Source organism: Poecilia reticulata, linkage group LG11 (assembly GCF_000633615.1).
Source record: "Poecilia reticulata strain Guanapo linkage group LG11, Guppy_female_1.0+MT, whole genome shotgun sequence".
Taxonomy (NCBI): Eukaryota; Metazoa; Chordata; class Actinopteri; order Cyprinodontiformes; family Poeciliidae; genus Poecilia; species Poecilia reticulata.
In genome coordinates, this window is record NC_024341.1 from 19,533,635 (window position 1) to 19,555,613 (window position 21,979).

At 36.5% G+C, this 21,979-nt stretch overlaps 1 protein-coding gene across 4 annotated transcripts in view; it reads right to left on the minus strand.

Moving 5' to 3' along the window:
• LOC103472527 (glutamate receptor ionotropic, kainate 5-like) overlaps positions 1 to 21,979 on the minus strand; it is a 219,298-nt gene that overhangs the window by 60,429 nt on the left and 136,890 nt on the right. For all 4 annotated transcript variants that reach the window (XR_001777105.1, XM_008422226.1, XM_017307584.1 and 1 more), the window contains exons 4-10: positions 21,661 to 21,825; positions 19,237 to 19,334; positions 16,603 to 16,768; positions 13,625 to 13,803; positions 11,609 to 11,662; positions 5,488 to 5,649; positions 2,083 to 2,235 (exon numbers count right to left, since the gene is read on the minus strand). Coding sequence is in view for 3 of the 4 variants with exons in the window: in XM_008422226.1 (XP_008420448.1) it covers positions 2,083 to 2,235; positions 5,488 to 5,649; positions 11,609 to 11,662; positions 13,625 to 13,803; positions 16,603 to 16,768; positions 19,237 to 19,334; positions 21,661 to 21,825 (977 nt within the window). In the remaining variant the exon portion in view is untranslated. The remainder of the gene's footprint in view (positions 1 to 2,082; positions 2,236 to 5,487; positions 5,650 to 11,608; positions 11,663 to 13,624; positions 13,804 to 16,602; positions 16,769 to 19,236; positions 19,335 to 21,660; positions 21,826 to 21,979) is intronic.

The window sequence follows — 21,979 nt, forward strand, 5'->3', positions numbered from 1 at the left end:
AACCAAAACAACAAATACATTCTATACAWAAAAGATCCTGGAATAAAAGCTCAAGCAATTTTACCTCAACCCAAAAAGCCCCAGTTCGCAAAAATGTTACCATCTCTTTAAATACTTCATGTTGAGAGTTTTTTCATGTATGTATTTATTAACTTAAAAAAAAAATAGTTAGGTCTGAAATGGTGAAAGTTGCAACACACTTTATTTCACACCATCTGTGAGTTTACTATGAATGATAAAGAAAAAAATCAGAGTAGCCTTTGTCCTTGTCTCTTAGTATGTTTTTGATATTAATTTTTAATGGACCTTTCAAATATKTATGTCCAAATAAACAGATTGAATTAGACTGTGAATTGAACTGAACCAGTTGTTCCAGTACCACACTATTTCAGCCGTTGTCAGGATCTAACGCCATAATAAGAACTGAAATGTGCAAAAGCAACAAATAATTCATGAAACCGGATCAATTGATTTGAATTTGTATCAGTTTCATCTGACACAAAACATGTTGATTTGTATGTTATTGAATGAAAAAAAAAAACACAGAAACGTAATCACAAACTCCAAAACAAATGCATATTGGGATCGGAAACTGAGAAAACTGACAGTACATCAGATCAGTGACAGAGCTGCTGGAATACGTGCTTGCAGTAATGTGCAAATAAGTGTGAGACTTGTGTGATACACGTGCAGCCGGGCATGCATTTTGTTCCTGAGTTTATGTGAGTTATGTGTTATGGAGTACACATTCAATATGAATGGGTGTGTGTGTGTGCATGACTCAAGATGAATTACATCCCAAAAAAAGTGGAGCGAGAAAGACAGAGAGAGGGAGAGAGGTCCCCGGTTGCTGCCAAACACAGGGCAGAGATGATGAAGTGATGCACTGTGAGCTACAAAAACAATATGGAGGGAGAAGCATCATCAGTGGATGGAAAAAAGAAGAACTGGCAGACAGATACAAACAAGGAAACAGGAAAATGAGAGTAAATCAAATGAATATTAAGAAGCAAAGACACAGATTTAACAGTAGGACAATMTAAAAAGTTCTTTATATATATTGAATCTAAACCTTTATTTTGCTCTTAGTCAAGTTGAAAACAATGCAAACTATTTTACAATACTAAGATTTATAGGCATAATTTATGAGCCTCCTGAAGAAAAAGTCAAACTGAAATGCAACTTAATAGTTCCTGTTAGAAAAGAAGACGACTACAAAAGACAGCGGAAAATGCAAAAAATGAGTARCAGACATCAAAGCACACAGAAAATTCACAAAGCGSCATTAAACTAATACAAGCAAATGTAAAATAATCAGATAATGTTGTTGCATCTATCAGACATCTTTAAGATTACGCCTCCAAGCGAAGGGAAAATGACAGCTAATGGGTAGCTAATCAAAGTCTAATGTAAATTTATGAGTAGGATAAAATATCTTGTGAATCATGTAGACTGATTTAAATACAGTTTCAAGGTGTTTCTCGATAATAACTACAACTAACACCATAGTCTGGTTTGCACAGCGGGATTCTCAACATGTAATTTCAATGTGCAAAACCACGTCCCAAAAGAATGAAGCGTCTCTACAAAGTCAGCACTTTGCTASTTCAGTCTGTTTTTATTAGCTCTAAACAATAATAATCTACCATGCTAAAATATATTTCAAGACATTATGGCAAAAGAAATTAAGTTTTTTTGCATTCCAGCAACTATGTGAAATTTCCACATTACATTAGAAAGCAATGCTACATCACTGCTGATATATTATCTCATTGAAATATGAGGCCAATGGAAACTGTTCAACCAACCAACCGGCTCTAATTGGACAAAATGTGAAAAATTCAAGGCATGTGAATCATAAAATCATTGAAATAAAAATWAAAAAAACCCTAGAAATGATTCTTATTGTTCTGCGTTCAGCTTTTTTTACATTTCCAGATTTATTTTACAGTTTTTGTTTACAATATTTTTATTTTAGTTTGTTTTTCTGACAGATGCACATGGTTGCTGAAGTTCTCCGTTTCCTCGGTTCATGCATATGAACTATGGSTATGTGAAGTAAATGTGTGTGTATGTGTTTACCATGCGTAGGTAGTTCATGAGGCTGGTCCCATGTTGCCAGATGAGGGGGGAGGTGCAGCTCAGTGGCTTCACGCCAATCTCCTGACTGCGGTTCAGCTCCCGCACCGCGCTCACCACCACGTGAACAGCATCAAACATCAGGGCGGATGACAGCTAGGCATGAAATAAATGAATAAGTAAGCATTTTCCCTTCCATCTATTTTGCTCAAGAAGGTGCTATGAGGTTGCAGTCACAACACACCTATCATTTTAATAACTGAATTCTGCAGAAAGTTTTCCAAGACATCCYTGCTTAAGGTTACAAAACCATAATGACTTGTACAAACAGTTAAATTTAAATCTAAGGGTTTGTTAATTTTTTTGAAAAGTGTRTGAAAAGCACATTGGCTKATATAAATTAAAATAAATGATTGTTGCATCTCTGTTGACTGTGTATGAATACATTTGAAGACRAAAAGAATGTACAATATCCCAGTTATGCCGTCAGCAGAGCTTTGATGAGACAAATAAATACGAATACATACAAGTTATGAGTAAGACGTTCATGCAGAATGTTGTAAAGTTTTTGCAGCACACAATATACATACACACAGTAGTTTCATAGAATCCTTCAAAAGACAATAAAATTGCTTAACATCAACATTTTATTTAACTGCACAACCAATAACTTCCAGTTAAGGTTTTAAAGTCTTCAAAATAAGAAGGGGGGAAATGGACCAGAGACTTTCGCCCAATACTCYGTGGTATTTATTGTGATGATGATAAAAGCAATGAGAAAAATATATATTGCAAAATTCCTTGCCGTCTTATTTAGCTATAAATCTTTTCACTATATTTGGAGATAAATAAACAAACCAGTTTCCAATAAGCTACTTTACTGCACTGTGTGCATTAAGTAAGTCACCAGTGCTCCAAAAAAATGCAAGTAAATGTAGCTTTTCCTATGCTTTCATGAAAGTAGTAATGGAGAGAAAGACTTTGAAGTGTGAAAATAATCCCAACCATACTCAATAGAAGTCCAGTGGTACCATCACATTATGACACTATTTTTTTTTTCTCCCAAAAGATGGTAAATGATGCMACGTCACTTGCATGAAGAAAAACTTGACACTGAAAATTCTTCATTGGGTGAACAAAAAAAAAAAAAAACATATCATGATGCAGAAAGCAATTACTTTAAAGTCACTTTATGGTGCATTCATGCCTGATTACATTCTGCTTAATCATCCACTCAACCGGATAACCTGCGTAATGTACAATCCGTCATCTATCCTGGTTCAGTGGGGTCTGCGCAGGAAGCCCACATGTTTTGTGGCTGTACTGATTGTGCACACTTACAGGGCAAAGTCACCACACYGTCTGTGTGCATTTTTGTCATGCAGACGACAAAGTAGCTCATCAAMCTCCCTCCACTGAGGCTGTAGCAAGAGATGCATTTTTCTTAATGGAATGCTGTATTTTGTATTGGAACACCATTGGAAAAATACAGATGTGTGCAGGCAGGAAAAAGGAAAAGTATGTTGAACCCTTTTGGGGGTCAGATAAGATGGAGAGACAGAAAAACCAGCCCATAAATTAGGCGATATATAATGAAGTGGAATGAATATATAATTAATAACAAATATAAAGCTGAAGGATCAAAGTTCATAGATGCGGCTCCCAAAACSTTTGAGGTTCTGAGGCAGTCTGAACAGATCGAAAATTACTTCTGGGTGATGCAAGCAACTAGTCGGGATATTGTTGAGGAAGAAAAATATCGACTTGATCAATATTTAGTTTCTCTTCTTTTACAGCAAACAGCAAAGATGGGCAGGCACTAGAAGCTTGAAGTGTGTGAAAAAAAATTCAGACTGTCAGTCAGAAAGCAATGCTGAAGTCAACAAGCGTTTTACCATAGAACATAAAGAAGTGGCAACAAAGAGRAGAGCATTCACAAAATAGCTCAGACGTTGTTCGAGGTGGGCTTCAAAACAAAACAAAGAAAATCTATGTATTGGCAGCTACAAAAATCACAGACGAAATAGCAAAGACGCTCTAGCACAGAGACGAGAAAAACTTCAAACACAAAAGGGAAGCAGGCGAGTGAGGCAGAAAAGAAGGTAAGAAGGATGTAATGAGATTGGACAAAAATGGATGCAACTTTGTTGTCTTTCTTTTCTTGTATTTGGGTATAGCAATAACATACATATTAATTGACTATAGATGTAAAGCTGTTTACTCAGACATTTTAGAGCACAAATAACTACTTAAGTTTAAAAGTTTGATCTATAGRGCCAAATGATTAGTTGCAATGTCACGGCTGTGGAGCTTTGGCTGAATTTGTGCAGAAAATAAGGAAAAGTTAAGCACACCTGCTATCAGTTGCATTCAACTCATGGGACTGAATGATTCTATCAGAGTCTGTTTGGTCAGTTGTCTTTCAGACTGACACTCTTAGAGAATCAGATAAATTGCAGAGAGGCAGAGCWGTACAATCTGTGAAAGCTTGATAAAAAAGACAGATGCTTGCAGATAGGGGKTTTTGGCAAGGTAATAGATTCAGAGCTTAATGACATCAGCTAAGAATGGTTTGAAATGAGAGACAGATAGATAAGGGAAAAAGAGAACGTGAGAAAAAATAATTGGCAGCTCTAACCGGTTTTTGTCTGGAACCACAGCTGTTTCTACAAGATCACAGGTGCCACTTTGCAGTGAGTTTACTCCTCATATATCAGTCTCAAACTTTTCGAACATGCCCTTTCTGCTTGTCGACATGGTATAAACATTCCTAATTAGCATCCAAGTAGACTTCAGTGTGTTGCTTATTTTAACATAAGCATTGTGTGTGAGATCTGTAAGAGAAGACAGACTGGACGATGAAACAGAAGACCCAAATATACCACACAAATCAGTATATGAGACAAACTTTCCTCTKAATTATTTTGACTTTTTTATAAGATGGTCATAATACAGTATGTACTTTGTCTCATTATTTCCAKATTTTTTAACAGTCAACATAAACCAGGTCAGATGTCTGTGTCAAGAAGATCAAATCGACTGACGTGCATAAACATAATAAAACATCCAGAGCACAGTTATAATGATGAAAGAGTTTCTATATAGATGAGGCATATTTTAATTTAAAGCCTTATAACTTTCTACTTTATATTGTTGTTTCTTTAAGGTTATTAATGTTTCAGAACAAAGGGAAATGGAGCACAAACATGAATTGTTGTGAGAGCTCAGATCAGAATCAGGTTGCTGCAACAAGAAAAATTAAAAAAACTTATTTTTAGAATTTATCTCTGTTGAATAACTGCAAATATATAATTGTAATTTAAATTGCTTCATATTAAGTGCTACCATGTTCATCTTTGGTCTGCATGCAGCTGGAGGGTGGAGACATTTTCTGTGAATTTCTCTCACCGCAGGTCCTGGGTATGGGTTGATGTTGCATCCTTCTTTCCACGACAAGTTCAGGCTCCTGATGAAATCCAGGTAGAAAGGATGGGAGGTGTTCAACATGGAGAAACCAACGATGTTGGACTGGTCACCCACCACATCATCTAGCTGGAGCAGAGGGAAATCCTTAAGGCCGCATGAAAAAGACAGGAAGAAAGAAAAACTTTTGTCAGCAATTTATTWAAAAAATTATACAGCATGACACATTGAGCATTCTAGATAGCATTCTAGATATTAAACTTAAAATAATTTTCAGATCAAGACATGAGAAAATAAAAATATGGAAATCAATGAAAGACCAGGATTGGATTTTCTTCAGGCTACTCTACTTTGGATTCTACTTTAAAACTCTGAGTTGGCTCATAATGTAAAAGTAAAAGAGAGATGGACATCAAAAGCTGGGAAATTTCAAAGAAATTCAAATAGTCCTTGAAGGCAAGTTGACGTCACGCTGAGCTCTGCTGCTGAAACAAACCAGAATCAAAATGTTTGTTTTGCCCTCAAAGGGTTCGTGTTACGCAACACATGCTGACACTGAAATATTCAGCCAGAGTTGTAGGGAGCAAAGAATGTGGGCGAGCGAACCAAACACTTCTCCTGCTGATTTGTCACCTGATGACAACATCAGGTGACATCAGCTGTCAACACAATTGTATTACACTGAAATAAACTAACCCTGCTGTTTCATTTTTTTTTTAAGTTAGACCAAATAAGGGGGAAAAAAAATAACACTTTGAACTTATTCATTTCATTTCTTGCCCAGAAAACAACAACCAACAGCGATTCTCTTACGTCTAACTTAACAGTTAGAAACATAATTACAACATAGGCATTTCTAAACTACTCTAATTAAATTACTTTGGCATTGCTAAGTCTCAAATCGTGCCAAATCTAAAAGCAGCAGATGGCATGTCAGCATATGCCACTTCTRGYTTGGTGGCATATGCTGATTCTACAGCAACGTGCGCCTGCCATTAGATGGTACGCCGCTGATTCGGATCACTTTAAATCAGCGGGTGATGCTGCATCTTGCTGTTAGTTCGCACATTTATTGATAATTCTGCCATGCTTTTATACTTCTTTCAAAAGAATTATACAACTAGACGTACACAAATGGATGATCTAAAATTCAATGCGATTCTATAAGGGTAGGCCACTTTTCCCAAATGTTTGTTTATATGAAGACTTTAATGATACTTTTACATTTGTATTTTTTATAAAGCAAGTATAAATCTGCATACAAATGCTTAAGATATCAGATCAAACCCTCAGTAACAGTTTCACTCTAGATAAGCAACTATACTATACTGATGAATACTGAGAGATCTGTGCAACTTTAACTTTTGAAAATGATTATTTTACAATATGGCTTGATTCATATCTCATTTATGTGAATATAAGATTTTGTTGCCGCTGTTCAGGCATTTGACTTTTGGGTGTGTACAAATCACCCATATGAAACTCACAGCTAATATTTTTTGGCTAAATTTGGCTAAATGTACAAACATCTGGTCAGCAGCTAATGTTCAACAGCTAGACTGCCACTGGCTGTGTCTGCTCTCTGGATTGTTTTAGCTTAAAATGTCTAATTAGAAAAAAAAACACTCTACAAAATATATAAAATACTTCAAATCATGGATTAATTTATTATGGAGATGCAGAGATTTTGAAGCTTTCTTTACTGATCAGTACCAATATTTTTTTTTTTTTACATTTATTCACTAAAACATCTCTGTCTTTTTCTTATCTGTTGTATTTCCATTGTTTCTCGCGGCTGAGAAACTGTTGCTGTCATTGTTGCCGATGCTCTTGCCGGATGCCAAATCAATTTCAGCAGCAGCCAGGCCGGCTGTCAGACTGTCGCCCTGCCAGCTCTGACAAAGAGCAGTTGGCTGGCCGGGTTGCAGGGACCAGGCCAACGCTGCTGAGGGAGAAAGCACTGCGACAGCATTCCAGAAGGACACCAGTGATGCATTGACTGCAGCATGCTTCATGCTAGATGTTCATTTAGAAAGAAGCTGGTCTTTAGGCTAGTCCATGCTGRTAACTAATGAGTTCAACTGTTTAAACACGTGAGCTCTTAAAAGCAGAGAGCAATGCTCAAGAGGTAATGACCTTCACAAGTCCTTAGGAGTTTGATGGGTAAATTAATAAAGGTAATAACTTTCTGATTATTTTACTTTTTCATGCACACTTCTATGTTTTAAGCTCACCTCTATGCATTTATGTTATTAATGCTTTTAAGTAGTACGTTTTTCTTACGCTGATGAGTCACTAGCTGCTGTGTGAGAAATTCATCTGTAACCATGTTAGTGGATTCAGATCGTCTCTGCTTTTACAATTACATTTTCAAGTATTGGAAGCATTTTCAGAAACTGCATTGCAACAATAATAACTAGTACCAACTGATTCCCCACATGGTAGAGCCCTTTACCAACAGCTGGTCATGGTTTGGATCTCATACRTGCTTAAAACATCATTTCACAATTATTTTCAGTCAAACACCCAAATGCCTGCTGACCTCTCAACCCATAAACACTAAGCAAAGAATCRACAGGTGGCACTTGAATGAGAAGGGAAACACTTTGATGTYATCTTAAARGACTATCGGTAAAATGAGTGTTGAACATATAACTGTTTTCTTTAGATAGTCAGTGTTGCCATTGACAACAATCCACCTCATCCAGACATACAAAGAAAGCAAAGTACACAAGTTTATAAACAMAGTTATGGATAAACATAAAGTTACAGGGAGTCGAACATTGAACAGACTTACAGAAACCTATTACTATGTGTGAAAACTATTTTTGGTAATGACAACTTCAAGAAATCCACTGTACATAAGAATTACTTGGATGTGRTTTTGACAAATGTCTTAAAACAAATTAACCTTACAGCCTTAAATCTTTTAAATATCCAATCTTTGGTTTATTAGTTTGTCTTGGGTTATTGTTTCCTCTCCTCTGTGAGAAATTATACAAACTTATGGCTCGATGAGGACACTGAAAATTGACTCCATTGCAGTCCTAAGTTTAGAAAAAAAAAACCTGGAACCATCACTATTAGTGGTTTGCAATAGGAAGATTTTTGTGAAGGTCTCATTGTTTTGTTAATAAGATCCATCAGTTATTATTAAACCAGCTAATATTGATTTACGGTACACATTGTTGCAGGAATGACTCAGTTTTTACCTGGGTTGGTTCTCTGCTTTCTGTGGCTTTTACAGATACTTCTTTTTTTTAGTTTATGCATACCTTCATGAGGGGAGTAATTTGCTTTTTATGTGTGGAGTACTGGGGTTGTTGTCGACAGCTGGTGTAAATTTTATGTCTAAATCCTTAAACTAAGTAAACCCCAGGTTGTTAGTCCTCCACAGGGTAAACCACACACCCATGCATGCACACATCAACACTAAGGACAATTTAAATGGTGATTTAATCTAACACATATGTTTTGGACAGTCAGAAGTAACTAGAGGACCTGGGCGTACATGGGAAGATTCACACAGAAAGACTCTGCAGTTTTAAAACTGCGTGCACCAGCAAACAGACAAATAAAAATAAATGAATCTCAAACCAAATTATTAACTGTAATGAGTCTTTTAACTTTAAGCWGTTTAAAATGAACCAGTATATAGTTGGCAATAAAAAAGACAGATTAAGCAACAGTAATGATTCCCACAGACTATAGCTGAGCAGAATCATCATGCCTAATGATTGACTCCCTTTTGTGTTTCGTATGCTCCAAGAACATTAGGTTTAACATTGAAATCGCACTTTTCTTCACCAGCATTTTTACAGTCTGCAGAGTATGTTCAGTGCAAAGTTAAAGGTAGGTCACTGACACTGCTGCAGGTGAATGAAAATGCAAGAAAGAGGAGGTAGTGCTGAGATTGGGGGGGGGGGAGAGATGACAAATTTGCCCTTGGTTTGTTAGTGCTGTGTGAACGGCCCCGTTAAAGTCTCATGTCATGCAGTGTTTAGAGTCAAGGCAGAGATCGAGAAACGTTATTATCCACGCAGGTTCTTTGTACAAGGGCACGACACCAAACAGGGGAATTATAATGATGACAAACAGTGGAAGGAGCAGCATGCATCTCTGATGAGCAGGGAGAGATGGAGAGAGGGAGGTCAGGGGGAAAGGGAGGAAACAGGAAAGCTTCGCTTAAGGATGTAACATAAAAAAATATCCTGGAGGTGTGAAAAGGCTGCTTACACAGGAAAACACCAGATATTTTGCTAACGGTAGTATCTGAAAAAAATATTGCTGTAGGGATATTGAGACAGAAAAGAAATTTGCTGAAATAAATTAACAGGAAAGTTTAAAGCCAAGGGGGAAAAGTACAGAGCAAATGATAGTAAAAGTAAGGAGTCCAATAAAATGTACGGTGATTCAGAAGAAGCAAAAAAAAATAAAAAATACAAGAACGGAGCACAATTTTTCAAGGTTAGAAGACACGTAGAAAAAGAGWGAGAAGAAGTGTAGGAGCGACAAGAAAATGATAGAAAATAAAACTAGATAAATCAATAAAAAAATATTTATGGAGCACTTTTCATACCCAGCAGGTCAGATGGAAGAAAAAGTTCTTCACAGAGGATAAAACAGAAGTACAGACATTGAATGTGTCAGGTGTGGTGGTGGTTGGTGGTGAGGAGAGACGCATGGACCCAGGTTATAGATGAAATKATGAGTTTAATGAAAGGTAGCTCAGTAGAGTCCAGATTTCAGGCAGCACGGAAGAGCGGAAACACAGAGGCTCAGCACCGGTAGCAACTGAATAGTAAAGACTGACACATGTGAGCTTTCGCCGCCACAGGACTTAACAGTTCTACTGTGGCGACTCACAAACTAACTCAGACGAGACTGAACGCATGACAACAACGAGTATCTGACAACAGGTGGGCTTAAATACACACAGGGTAATCAAGGGAACGAGACACACCTGGGAAGGGCTGACAGGACAACACAGAGACTCAGGAAAACAGGGCTAAACGCAGAAAATCCAAAAATAACTAAACAGAAAAACGCRGATCATGACAGAATGTCTAAAGACTTCGGGGCAATCAGGGTGGCAGTGGTTCAGGAGGGAGGAGTTCACAGATTTCTATATTCATAATGCACARCGTATAAAATAGATAAAACAAAACAAAAACTGTTTTGGTTAAAAATTTTAACATTGCGCCCTCCTATGTGAACCATAAGGAAATTTGAAGCTGATTATGAAATAGCTGACGGGGTGAGTATACGAGTTGATAGATGGTGAATCAATATATTCAATAAAACATAAACACATGTACAAGTCTGCGTCTTTGAAGTCTCTTTCTGTCCTGAGGCCAGATTAAAAAAGGAGGATCTGAACGGTGGCACTAAAAAACAAGAACTGAGTTCATTTTCAAGATGTTATTTTACTCACTTTCTGTCCAACAATGTTATTCCTTCAGCACACATCAATATTGCATTCAGCTCATCAAATATGAACGTTAGGTAATGATGTCATTTAGCAACTTTCAGGACGACCGATTCTTTCCTCACAGAGAAATTGGCAATACTGACATAAAAGGAAGTGGCTGAAAGTGAATCAATGTGTGTTTTACTTACAGTGAAACTTAGATCTAATCATTGCATCAACCTCAATCAAACTTTTTCCTATTCCACGGTCAAAAACAAATCAGTACAACCATTAATCACGATAACCCTGCAAGGATAAACTGATACAGCYAATCGACTGATGGATGTATATTCAGGTCGGGGATTATCTGCATCTTTCCTATTTCCAAATTCCAAGTTTTGTCCATTGTTTTTCCAACAAAAAATGATTAAAAAGAAAAGAAAAGCGATACAGAGAAGAACACTGAGATAAAGGTTTCCACGTATTGGGCAAGCAGAAAAATCAAAAAGAAATCAAAAAGGTAATTACAAGGCAAAAGAAACGGGTATAAGGGAAAAAAATACTACTGATATATGGATGGCCGGAGTGTGYAAGGAGTAGCAGGATGTAGATATGTTAGATGAAGATAAATAACCAATTGGAAATTCCTCTTGAACGATTTCGGATCAATAACTTTACAAGGCAAGAGGCTCTTACCATGGTGGTGAGAATGTACTTGTAGAAGGCTGACATCATCCCCAGCTCATTAGCCTGCAACGCACAAACATGAAAGGTGAAGAAGGAACCTCAATCCTAAACAAGGACAAAACACGGCTCAAACCACAACAGCTTTTTCATCAGGACGTCTCATTTATCCATTATTTAAAGTCTCTACCAACTCATTTAAAAAATAAACCTCATTTCCAGGTTTATTTTTTTAAATGGGCAGCAGCCAGCAGGTTTAATGTGACATTTTTGGTTTAGTAAAAATAAAACCAAGAAGACACTTTGATTTAACCTGTTCCAAATCTGGCAATAGACTGAGGACACAACTGATAATGCAGACCCATCTTCTGTTTATTTTGCTACTGTTTTGCGCCTGTTATTGAATGATTTCAGCAGAGATTTCACAACGTGGATTTCACTACTTATTTCTAGACAAATCCACCAGGACCAGCAGATGGGAGCAATCAACACCTATTTTTGCTTTAAGATAAATGTTATCCTCTCTTTAGACCCAAACACAAACAGCTGTTAATCAAAAAGATGGAGAACATGTTTTATTTTTYGTCATTTGAATTAACAGAAAACTCCAAGTCCTGACCTCATGAAGTATTCATTAAAAAGGCTTCCCCTTAAATGATTCATGAGGTGAAAAGCATTGACTGAAGCAAAGGACAGCATTAGGCTGTATTAATTTGTATTTATTTTGAATTACAAAATAACATTTACATTCTTCTAATTTGACTTATAAAGGAAAAAAAAGAGGTAATTGATTTCCAAAGTTTCCCTGCCTCTCTGCAGTTCCTCTGCTCACCTTCACCTCAGCGCTCCAGTCATGAGAGCAAAGATTTCTCAGGGCCATGAGTTACGAAGGTACAAGATACAGACATTTGTTCATGTATTTGACTTAAATTTATGAACATTTACATGCAAATTATCTGTGGAAATGTTRCACATTAAATGGTTTGGTTTCCATATTTGTATTTATTTGATTAGAAAGAAGAAATAATTCTCCTGCCTTGGATACTTTTCGATTGTTGACTCCATCAACTGGTTTTGCAGGAAAAAAACCCTAAGAGTTTAATCATCTCTGTAAACAATAAGAAACACTTAAAKTGAACAAGAAGAGGAGATGTTTCACATAATGCTAYCGGCCTTTTATGGTCTCAGAAGAGCAGTTTGTAATCACAGCAGCAAACCAAATGACGCAAATCAGATTTTGATTTCTTCATTGTTGTCTTCTGCTTTGTAATCAGATTTWAAAAATTATAGATTATAGTGAGTCATAAAGTCTGAGAACATTTGAGCACATTGGAGCCGACAGTTTTTTGAGTGCAGTGTTTCACTTTATAAAGCTACCAACAGTGACAGGGTGGGCATTATTATTTCCTAACTGTGCAAATGTCAAGATTAGTGTGTGGGATTCTGGTATAATGGTGTTTCATAAGTAACCTTGCCAATGCTTCTTTAAATATGGATTTTCTCTGGTTGTTTATTTGGAAGAATGATCAAGATCAACAACCAAACTAGTTCAAATATTGTGTCTGTAGATGTGAGTGAGTCCAGCTCTGCTGCTTTGGTCCATTGTAAAACTAAAACAGAGTCACAACTTAAGATTTCATAGCGACTGAAAGAAAATGGCCTTAATCAATTTTACTTTAATACAACTTTAATTAGTTCTATTTCCAGTAAGTCTAAATGTGAGCTAAAAGTTTTCTAATTTTCTAACAACATTAGAAGAATAACTCGTCTTTGTTATTTTTAATAGAGTTGCCACAAGTTTGGTATGAGTCACAACTTATGTGCTTTAGATATTKTGATTGTTAATTATGTTTGACATTCAAAGTGAAATGAGTGCTTTTTTAGTACATGCTTGAAAAAAGATTTTTAATGATGTGTAAGTTGTCACAATATACTCAAATCATGTTGCGCAGATGCCGTCAAAATTACTTTAAAAATAAATATTTACATATTTTGCTGATGTCCATGACATGCAGTGCACAGCCCCACCTTTCTGAGAATATGATAAGATATGGAGGCATTAGCATCGATGATGATGGTAGCCACTTTGTCGTCACGGATCTCCTTCAGCAAAGGGGTGGGATCCAGACTTTCATCCAGCATTCGCACCGACAGCGTCTCTCTGGAGATAAGGAAGTGGCGAACAAGCTCCTCCAATCGGAGCAGGCCTGCRGAACAAGAAACAAAAGAGAGAAGCAAAAGTCTTTAAGAATGAAGTACAAATATGATAACTGCTCCTAAACATGGCTTTTAGAAGAATCTCTCTTTTTATTGGTAAAGTAACTCAGCAATAAGTTGATTCAACAWACAAGGCTATAGGTGTCAGACATTGTGAAGCTGGAAAAGTATGGGCCAGAAGAAACATTACATACATAAACWGTGTTCGATTGAGTAATAAGCTTGTTAGCTTGTTAAATTATTACTTTGATTTGAAGAAGAGAAAAAAAAAAGCTGAAATTGATGGGATTCAGAATCATTAGAGTGACAAATAACTGTTGCTGCTTCATTGCCCTAAAAGAGGCAATAAACAGACGGGGATAAAGGTGATTATGTAGAGAGGCCATTAATTTCTTTCCTCAGAGAGTGAATGTTGTCCCAGGTGTCCTAACAGATGTAAAAGCTTTTACTTTTTAGACACCTTTACATTTCAAACAATCTGAAAAATAAAGAATATTTTTACAACGACGGGTAACTCCGTAATTTGTTTATTATAAATTAAAACTTATTCCCAAATGAAGCTTTATTAAGGAATACAGAAAAATAGAAAAACAATTTTCACACACATCTCAGCTGATTAAAGAACAACGGAAATGATGTATCCTTTTTTTATCCTGTTCATGTTCCGTCTGCTTAGCTCAGCTGAAGACAGAACTTTTTTGCTTTCTGTTTACTTAAATGTGTGGGTTCTTTAAACCGTTGGAAGTATTGRCTGCTACCTACAAACATATTGAAATATAAGGACATCCTGCTGACATTCTCCAGAAAATGTCTCTTTCTAACTTCAAATAACTTTCACCAAGCCTGTGGACTTAAAAAAACGCCACYCHGACAATCCAGAGAGAGGCGTAAATAGAAGATTAACACTCAATTATCAGCATGAATACACAGGAAATTCTCHAACAAGCAGGTCAATTCCCTCCTKCACATATTTGGACACCCATTTTGTACCAACACATTTCTACCTTCACTCCAACATTTATTCATTTTGCACCTTATTACCACCAACTGTGATTCTAATCAAAATAATTATAATAATATAGTATATCCTGGAGGTGTTATTTATCTGAGACACATAAGAAAATGTTCTTACTGTATACTGCAGGAAATGATTTGATATTAAGGGTTTTTAAATCTAGCACAAAGTGTCCCAAAGGCAGMGGTGAACTGATGCATGGTAGGTAAAAATCGTCCCATGACAGACRTTGCCTATGGTAACTGAAGAGGCTCTATAAGCACATGGTGTGAAATGACAAATAGGCCTGATGACCATCACAATTTTTTTAGCAAAACAGATGAGGTGCCTTTATGGACGGTTTCTGCCCTAGAAATAAAAATGGCAAAATGTTGCAAAGATGGGAACTGATGGTGACTGAATTCCAAGAGCGCAGAAAGAACGACAAATTACTAAATTAAAAGCTTATTACACCAAGCAATAATGTCAGACATAAAGAAGACAACAATATGGCTAAAAAGTAGGAAAAGTTGTTTTAAATGGTTCGCAAGCCTGATTTAACAGGGTTTTTTTTGTTTGTTTGGACTAAACAGGGACAGAAAGCGTAAGTTAATATATACGTTTTTTTTTTAAATATATTATTCATTAAAGACAAGAATTACCCAACTTTAAATAGTCATAAGCAGTAAGAACAAGTTAATTCTGAACTTAAAGAATTGTATGATAACTCTGATTGCAAAAACAATAAAAAAATAATCCATGAATCTAATAGATTTTAACTCTGGGAATCACAGTTTGGCTCTTCAGTGACAGATGTTTGCATCAGTTCTTTGACATGCTTTTTTCCTTTACACGACTCTGAAGCATTAAAACAGCTGGCCCTCTAAATTGGCAGTCAATTATGAAAATGTTAGGAAGCTTGCCGTTATTATAACATATGGCAACCATTGTCATTAGACTCCCAAATCAGACATGGAATAGCTTTCAAAGCAGTTTTCAAATTTTGTTCCTTCTTCATGTCTGTGAGTATTTGCCATTTTACTAATAAATAATTACCATGATTGTTTTTTTTTGTTATTTTAAAGTTGTTTAAATATATTTGAAGAGACACTGGTAGGAACACATTTACACAGGAAATTAGATATAAAAAAGTAATAAGAAGYGGGRAARAAGAAAGCTCTGTATGTATACCAATGTATGTCACTTTTTGGTAAATAATTCTGAAGTCCAAATTTTTCTTCCATAATCTCTCGTTGCTCTGAGTCAGAAGACAACTTTGGTGGAAGCTGGGCCAAATCATGAAGTGGCTACATTACGTTGGAGGATGTGCTGCGACAAATCAAGTGCACATCAGCTCTGACTGTAAGGATTTGAAGAACCTTCTGGACACATTCCAGCTGCCAGACAGGACAGGAAATCTCCAAAGGTCCTTCAGATTCATCGCCTCAGCAGGTAGGACCGGATTTGGCAAACCCTAAGCTCACAATAAACTTATCGTCTGGACACATCAGTGAACTCTACAGAGTTTGAAATAGCTACTGCTTTGAAAACCAAAAACCTTGATGGATGCAATGCACTTGCTCAGCACAAGCAMCTAAATCCAACACAGTGGCAATAAACAGACAGAAAGAAAAGCAGAGATAGGAATGAGAGTAACAAACAATCCAGAAACTCAAAGTCAATCTATACTATTACCAGAAAATCCACAGTTGCATTAGATGAGTTGTTTTTGATCATAAATGAAATGAGRCTGAATTATAAGAAACAAACSAAAAGGTACTGCTAATGAACTCACACTCTGCTTTAGCACAAATKAGGCTAGCTGTTGGGTAGCCAAAGGACTGCAGGATGGATCCGATGGCCAGACTGAGGTCTTCGTTACTCGGGTAGAGAGTCACCGAGGCGAAGCGCAGGTATGGCAGTTTGGGGGTTTCTTCAGGGCCGATCTTCACATGAGGAATCTGAATCCAGACAAGAAGAACAGAGAAGCTGTGCAACTTTGAATCAAGCTGAAGACCTAAACACTGCGCATGAGGAAGGAAATACATAGAAGGGAGGAAGGCAAAAGCGAGAAGAAGTGAAATGAAGGTCACAGCAACCAAAATCATATGTCATCACTTACAGGCAATTCTGTCTTTATCCACTGTCAGAAAGGAAATCTGAACACCAAAGACTAGGCTTTTAAAAAGTAAATAAAACATTGAAAAGTGCTGCAGAACACATTTATTTTTCCTGCTATTTTGGTTTTGAAAAAAAGAAAAGAAAAAACAGAAACTTCTTCCCACTTCTTTTCAAAGAAGCAGCTAAAATGTCTTTGAAAATTATGTTGCAAAACATAATTTTTGTTTTCTTGTCTGTGTTTATCTGTAGGTGTAGGTACAGTATGTGTGGATATGTATTCTTGTTTTTTATTACTTCTTAAACAATTGTTCCAAATAAAGAATATCCATCTCAGAAGGAAATTTGCAAGTAGTGCGAGTGTGCTCAAAAAGCTAGAACCAAGAAAAAGAAAACTCAAACACTACAGGTAAGATCATTTCTTCATAGACTAACATTTTAAATTACACATSTTATAGTATAAATACCAGAGCATGGCTGCTGTGACCTGAAGGTTTGTCTTGAACTGAGAAATTAATGAGAGATGAAAAAAACGATTCWCTTCTGTAATGAATGATGAATGTAGTGACAGGAGACATGTCTGATCTTTAGCCTTGACTAACACCCACAGCAATTTAAAAGCTAAGCTGTAATTAACTCAACAGGGCTTTGCTCTGATCGGCAAAATATAATGTACAGAAGAAGAATCCAGAATTATGAGACATGTCAGGTACAGGGTTCAGGTTAAGACRACGGCTAGAGGCTGGAAATAAAGAGTGAGATTGTGACGATGTGGATTCACTGTGAACATGAGTTCATCCTTGAATGCTTTAGCATCTGCATGAGAACTGATCTGGCAACATTTGCATTGAGACGGATAATATTTGTTTCTCATAAGTCATGTTTCATTTGTTTACTAAACATTATTGGCAGTGATTTAATACATACACACTATTTCAAATCTAAGAGTTGGCAATCTTGTTTTTAAATCAAATGTAACCTCTTATATTCTAGTATGAGTGCAACGTTTATTATTGTTATTATTAAYACAGTAGATGAAGTTTGCTGAAAATCTAATCTTGGTTTTTATAAGGAGCCAAATTGGCTTTTTAGAAATTAGGACAAAATATGCACTTATCCACTCACCGTGTGACCAAAGTTATTAAGACTCCTGGAAAYTTGATTTTTAAATTGCTACAAACCAAAAACTTTTGATCTGATTGAGATTGGAGTGATGAAGCTTTTCCAGCTGTTGCATGTTTYCTTATTTTTATAGTTTATCTTTGGTGATGATAATCAAGATTGGAGGGCCTCCTTGCCATTACCTTAATATTTGAGCTTTCCTCACACTTCCTCTGTCAGAGTCTAGTTAGAACTTTGAGAGGAATRTTAATATTACTTACAGTCAGAAGAAACATGCAGGCAGAAAACGTCTGGCTTTGAACTCTTCTTCAAGAATCATGCAGTAAGTTAACCAGAGATGTGTTTCATTTATGTGACTGAAGAGTTTATCAGCTAGTTTGTTTAAAAAGAATCAATATTTTGCTGGGGAAGAATGCCATAGTTGGTTAACTCCTATACGACYAAAATCACATGCAGATGACCTGAGTGTATTCTGATTTCATTAACACATATGCAAGAAAAATTGCTTTTATCCAAGTAATTTTGAATKTAAGTATGTTATTTGGTATTACTGTGGGTGTTGAATTGTAAAATAATAGTTTTATAGRCCACAAAACAAAACCAATACSAAATCCCATCAGCGCTGACTTAATGAGGGTCAAAGGTGACCACAGAAATGTTGCTGGTCCAGCAAAGCGTGAAGCGCTTTTCAGTCACAATTTAATTGCTTTTGATGAAACTATTAAAATATGTGAATGATAGCAGCTGTTTCGTCATAAAACAAATTTTATGTGAGCAAAGACAACAAGAAACAATCAAATGGAAAACAGGCAGTAGCATAATCCTTGTGCTACTTTAGAAATCATGTCAGAACCAATATACTGCTGTGTTAATTTATACAAAACACGATAAATGAACAAGAATCTGTTCATGATGCACTTAATTAATTCATTTTAACCTGTGTTTAACCTGTGTTTAGTGAGTTTGAAACTACYGTAACCTTCCATGTAGTGGATGAAACTGGACAGAAGACATGCAGGTCTCTTTGTTATGGATGGTTTTCCAAACACTTTCTGAAGAAAATAGAAGCGACTTACTGACATTGAGAAACAATCTGTTTGGATTGATTGAGTCTCTGCTCTAAGTTGATAGGCCTGTGAAGCTTCATACTCTGACATAATCAGATGGCTTGAGGCTAGACGTGGCTCACCTCTTTCTCCCCGCAGATGTGACTGATGGTCGACCCTGAGGCGGGACTGGAGGCAGGGCCGATCACTGAGACCACGCCCTTAGGCAGGATCTGGCACACTAATGGGGACAAAGGAGGCAGAAACAGAGGTCAGTGTTCAATTAAAGGTAACGTGAATATCTTGAATGACTTGAATATCATCGCTATGGCCATTCCAATTATAWTATTATAGTGAATACAGAAAAAATATAAACTGTGGGTAAAACRTACCATCTCCCTTCTTATTATTGATACAATAAACCTACAAAAATAATCTAGGTCTGTTATCCCAATCTAACTTTTCTTTAATGTAATGTTATTTGGTGCATGGGTTGCTTTCTTAGAATAAAAATTGCATATTAATGTAAAACTGCACCTAAGCCAGAAAAATAAATAATGTTGACATGTAATCTACAAAGGGCTCAGTTATTTGCTGCATSAGGCATCATAGGTATGTGATGTTTATCTTACTCTTTATCAAGCTTTAGTTCTATTTTTTCAAACCAATGTACAAACTTTACTGCAGGTATGAAGTCAAGCTCCCAGGTAACATGGACAGCTGGAGAATTTTCAATATTCTGGTTTAATTAGCCAGGTTTCCCCTGCACATGTTGTGTCGTTTTGGACCAGTCGGTGTGTGTCTATGTGCTCCACTCTGAAAGAAAACCTAACTGCCTGTCCTCTGGGAAGTCTCCTCTCATACCGCTGGCAGTTCATAATCAATAAACATCATCAGCAGCTGCTCATTCAGAATGCTGCAAGCTTTGAGGTCGCCACGACCTCGCTTCACACCAACGCTCTACACCTTGAAACGGTGAAACATCGCCACGAGCCATCCGTCCTTGTGTCCCTATGACTTGTTCTTTAATGTCCTGATTACCACCTGGAAAGAAAATTACTGCTCATCTGACGCAGTCAACATGGACAGTAAATTTGATTTAAACTAAAAATGTACTTTGTAAATCTAATTTAGCTCAGAGGAAGGTAAATTTCTCCAAGACAGAAATTTTTTTTATTGTAATTTTATGCAGCATTCATACTTAGGGCCAATTCATAAATTTAAATGCAAGCCTCAACAAAAATACTAGATCCACATAAAATAATTGCATACACTCTGCAAAAATACATTAGCATTTTTAGCAATTTCTATAAATAAATCAGGCTAAGCTTCTCCTGTTTACTAAGTAAGAATTATACATATTTGCTGAATGGTAAGTCACGGAAAGAAATATTTGGATGGTCTAATTTTGTTCAAATTCAGAAGTTTGTCCATTCAATGATTTTTACGTCTTTAAAAATATTTCAAATTTTTTTTACGTGAATTTTTTATGTGTATGTTCAAAACATTAAAGTTAAATAAAGGCAACATTTCAAATATTGGTGTTACATCAAGGGAAAATCAAAAGAAACCAACCAAGAAGACCTAAACAATACTTGTAAACAATTACCAAAGGTGCCAAATTGACCTGGTTAAGCAATACAAGTATAAATGGCTTGGGAACCATTCTGTTCTGTGTCTCATGTCGTGATGCAAAATGTGGTGCAAAATCCTTTTCGGAGACATGTCCTGTAGTCTGAAGAACCTAAAATTTAAGTTTTTGTCTATATTATCATTGTTTCAGTAAAAAAGAGGGAAGCTTGTAGGCCTCAGAGCAAAGTCTAAAGAAAATCTCTGTTTCGTATAATATCTGTGTAACATAAATTTTGYCTTACATAACATTTCCCGACTTCTCTGGAGGCTTTCTTTCCCTTTCCCTACACCTCCAGCCAAATTACTGTCAGTGTCTAATATTACAACAGCCAGTTAATTAAATTCACTTCAGTTTATTTATATAGCACCAGTTCACAATAAATAGCTTCAACCTGACATAACAGCTGCTCTGAGTAGAGTATGCTTTGTATTACGTTTGCCATTTTTAAACAAAAACAAAAGGATGATTACTTTCATTTAACTAATCTTTCTCAATGAAATCAGTTAAATTAAACTTAGTCACATAAAACGGTTTTGGATGAAACGTAAGCATGTTTAACATGAAGTATTCAGCTGAAACAGAGATGGTGAGAATTACTGGACTTTTACAGCACCTGATCGATAATTTTTTTCACCAAACTAACTTTGAATTGTTAGATAAAAAAACAAAAACAAAAAAAAAWMAAATGTTTTTTTTAAATTTGCACTCAATTGCCTTATGTATCATATATTTATCTACAGTAACAAAATACCTCCGGCCCCTTTATCCACCTAAGACATGCCATAATTCTGCCTTATTATAGAAAAGAACAATTTCAAGGAACAAAGATKAATGTGTAAGTCAAACKTCTGAAAGGAATCCRATTTTCTCATGACTCTCGAGGAACGGCTTTACGAATGTGTCACCTGCAGTCAGAGGGAATGACGGGGCTTACTGGTGTCGGTGGTGTCGTACTGGGAATCCTTCTGCAGCTCGTAGACATCCACCTCCACCCTGGCCTGGGCTGAWCCCKCCATCTGATTGTTAATGTTCTCCCTGGCCAGAGCCAGAGCCAGACGCTCACCACGACCACACACAGACTGGTCATCCAAAATGGCCGCTGAAGGAAGAAAGACGACCAGAAGAAGCAGTGTGTATTCATTAGCTGGGCGTCTGAGTTTTGGCACACAATTAAAAAGGGCGGACTCAAAAGTGTGGCTTGAAAACAGCAGGTGGGTGTGACAGAAGCAATCTAATCAAAATAAATGTTTCAA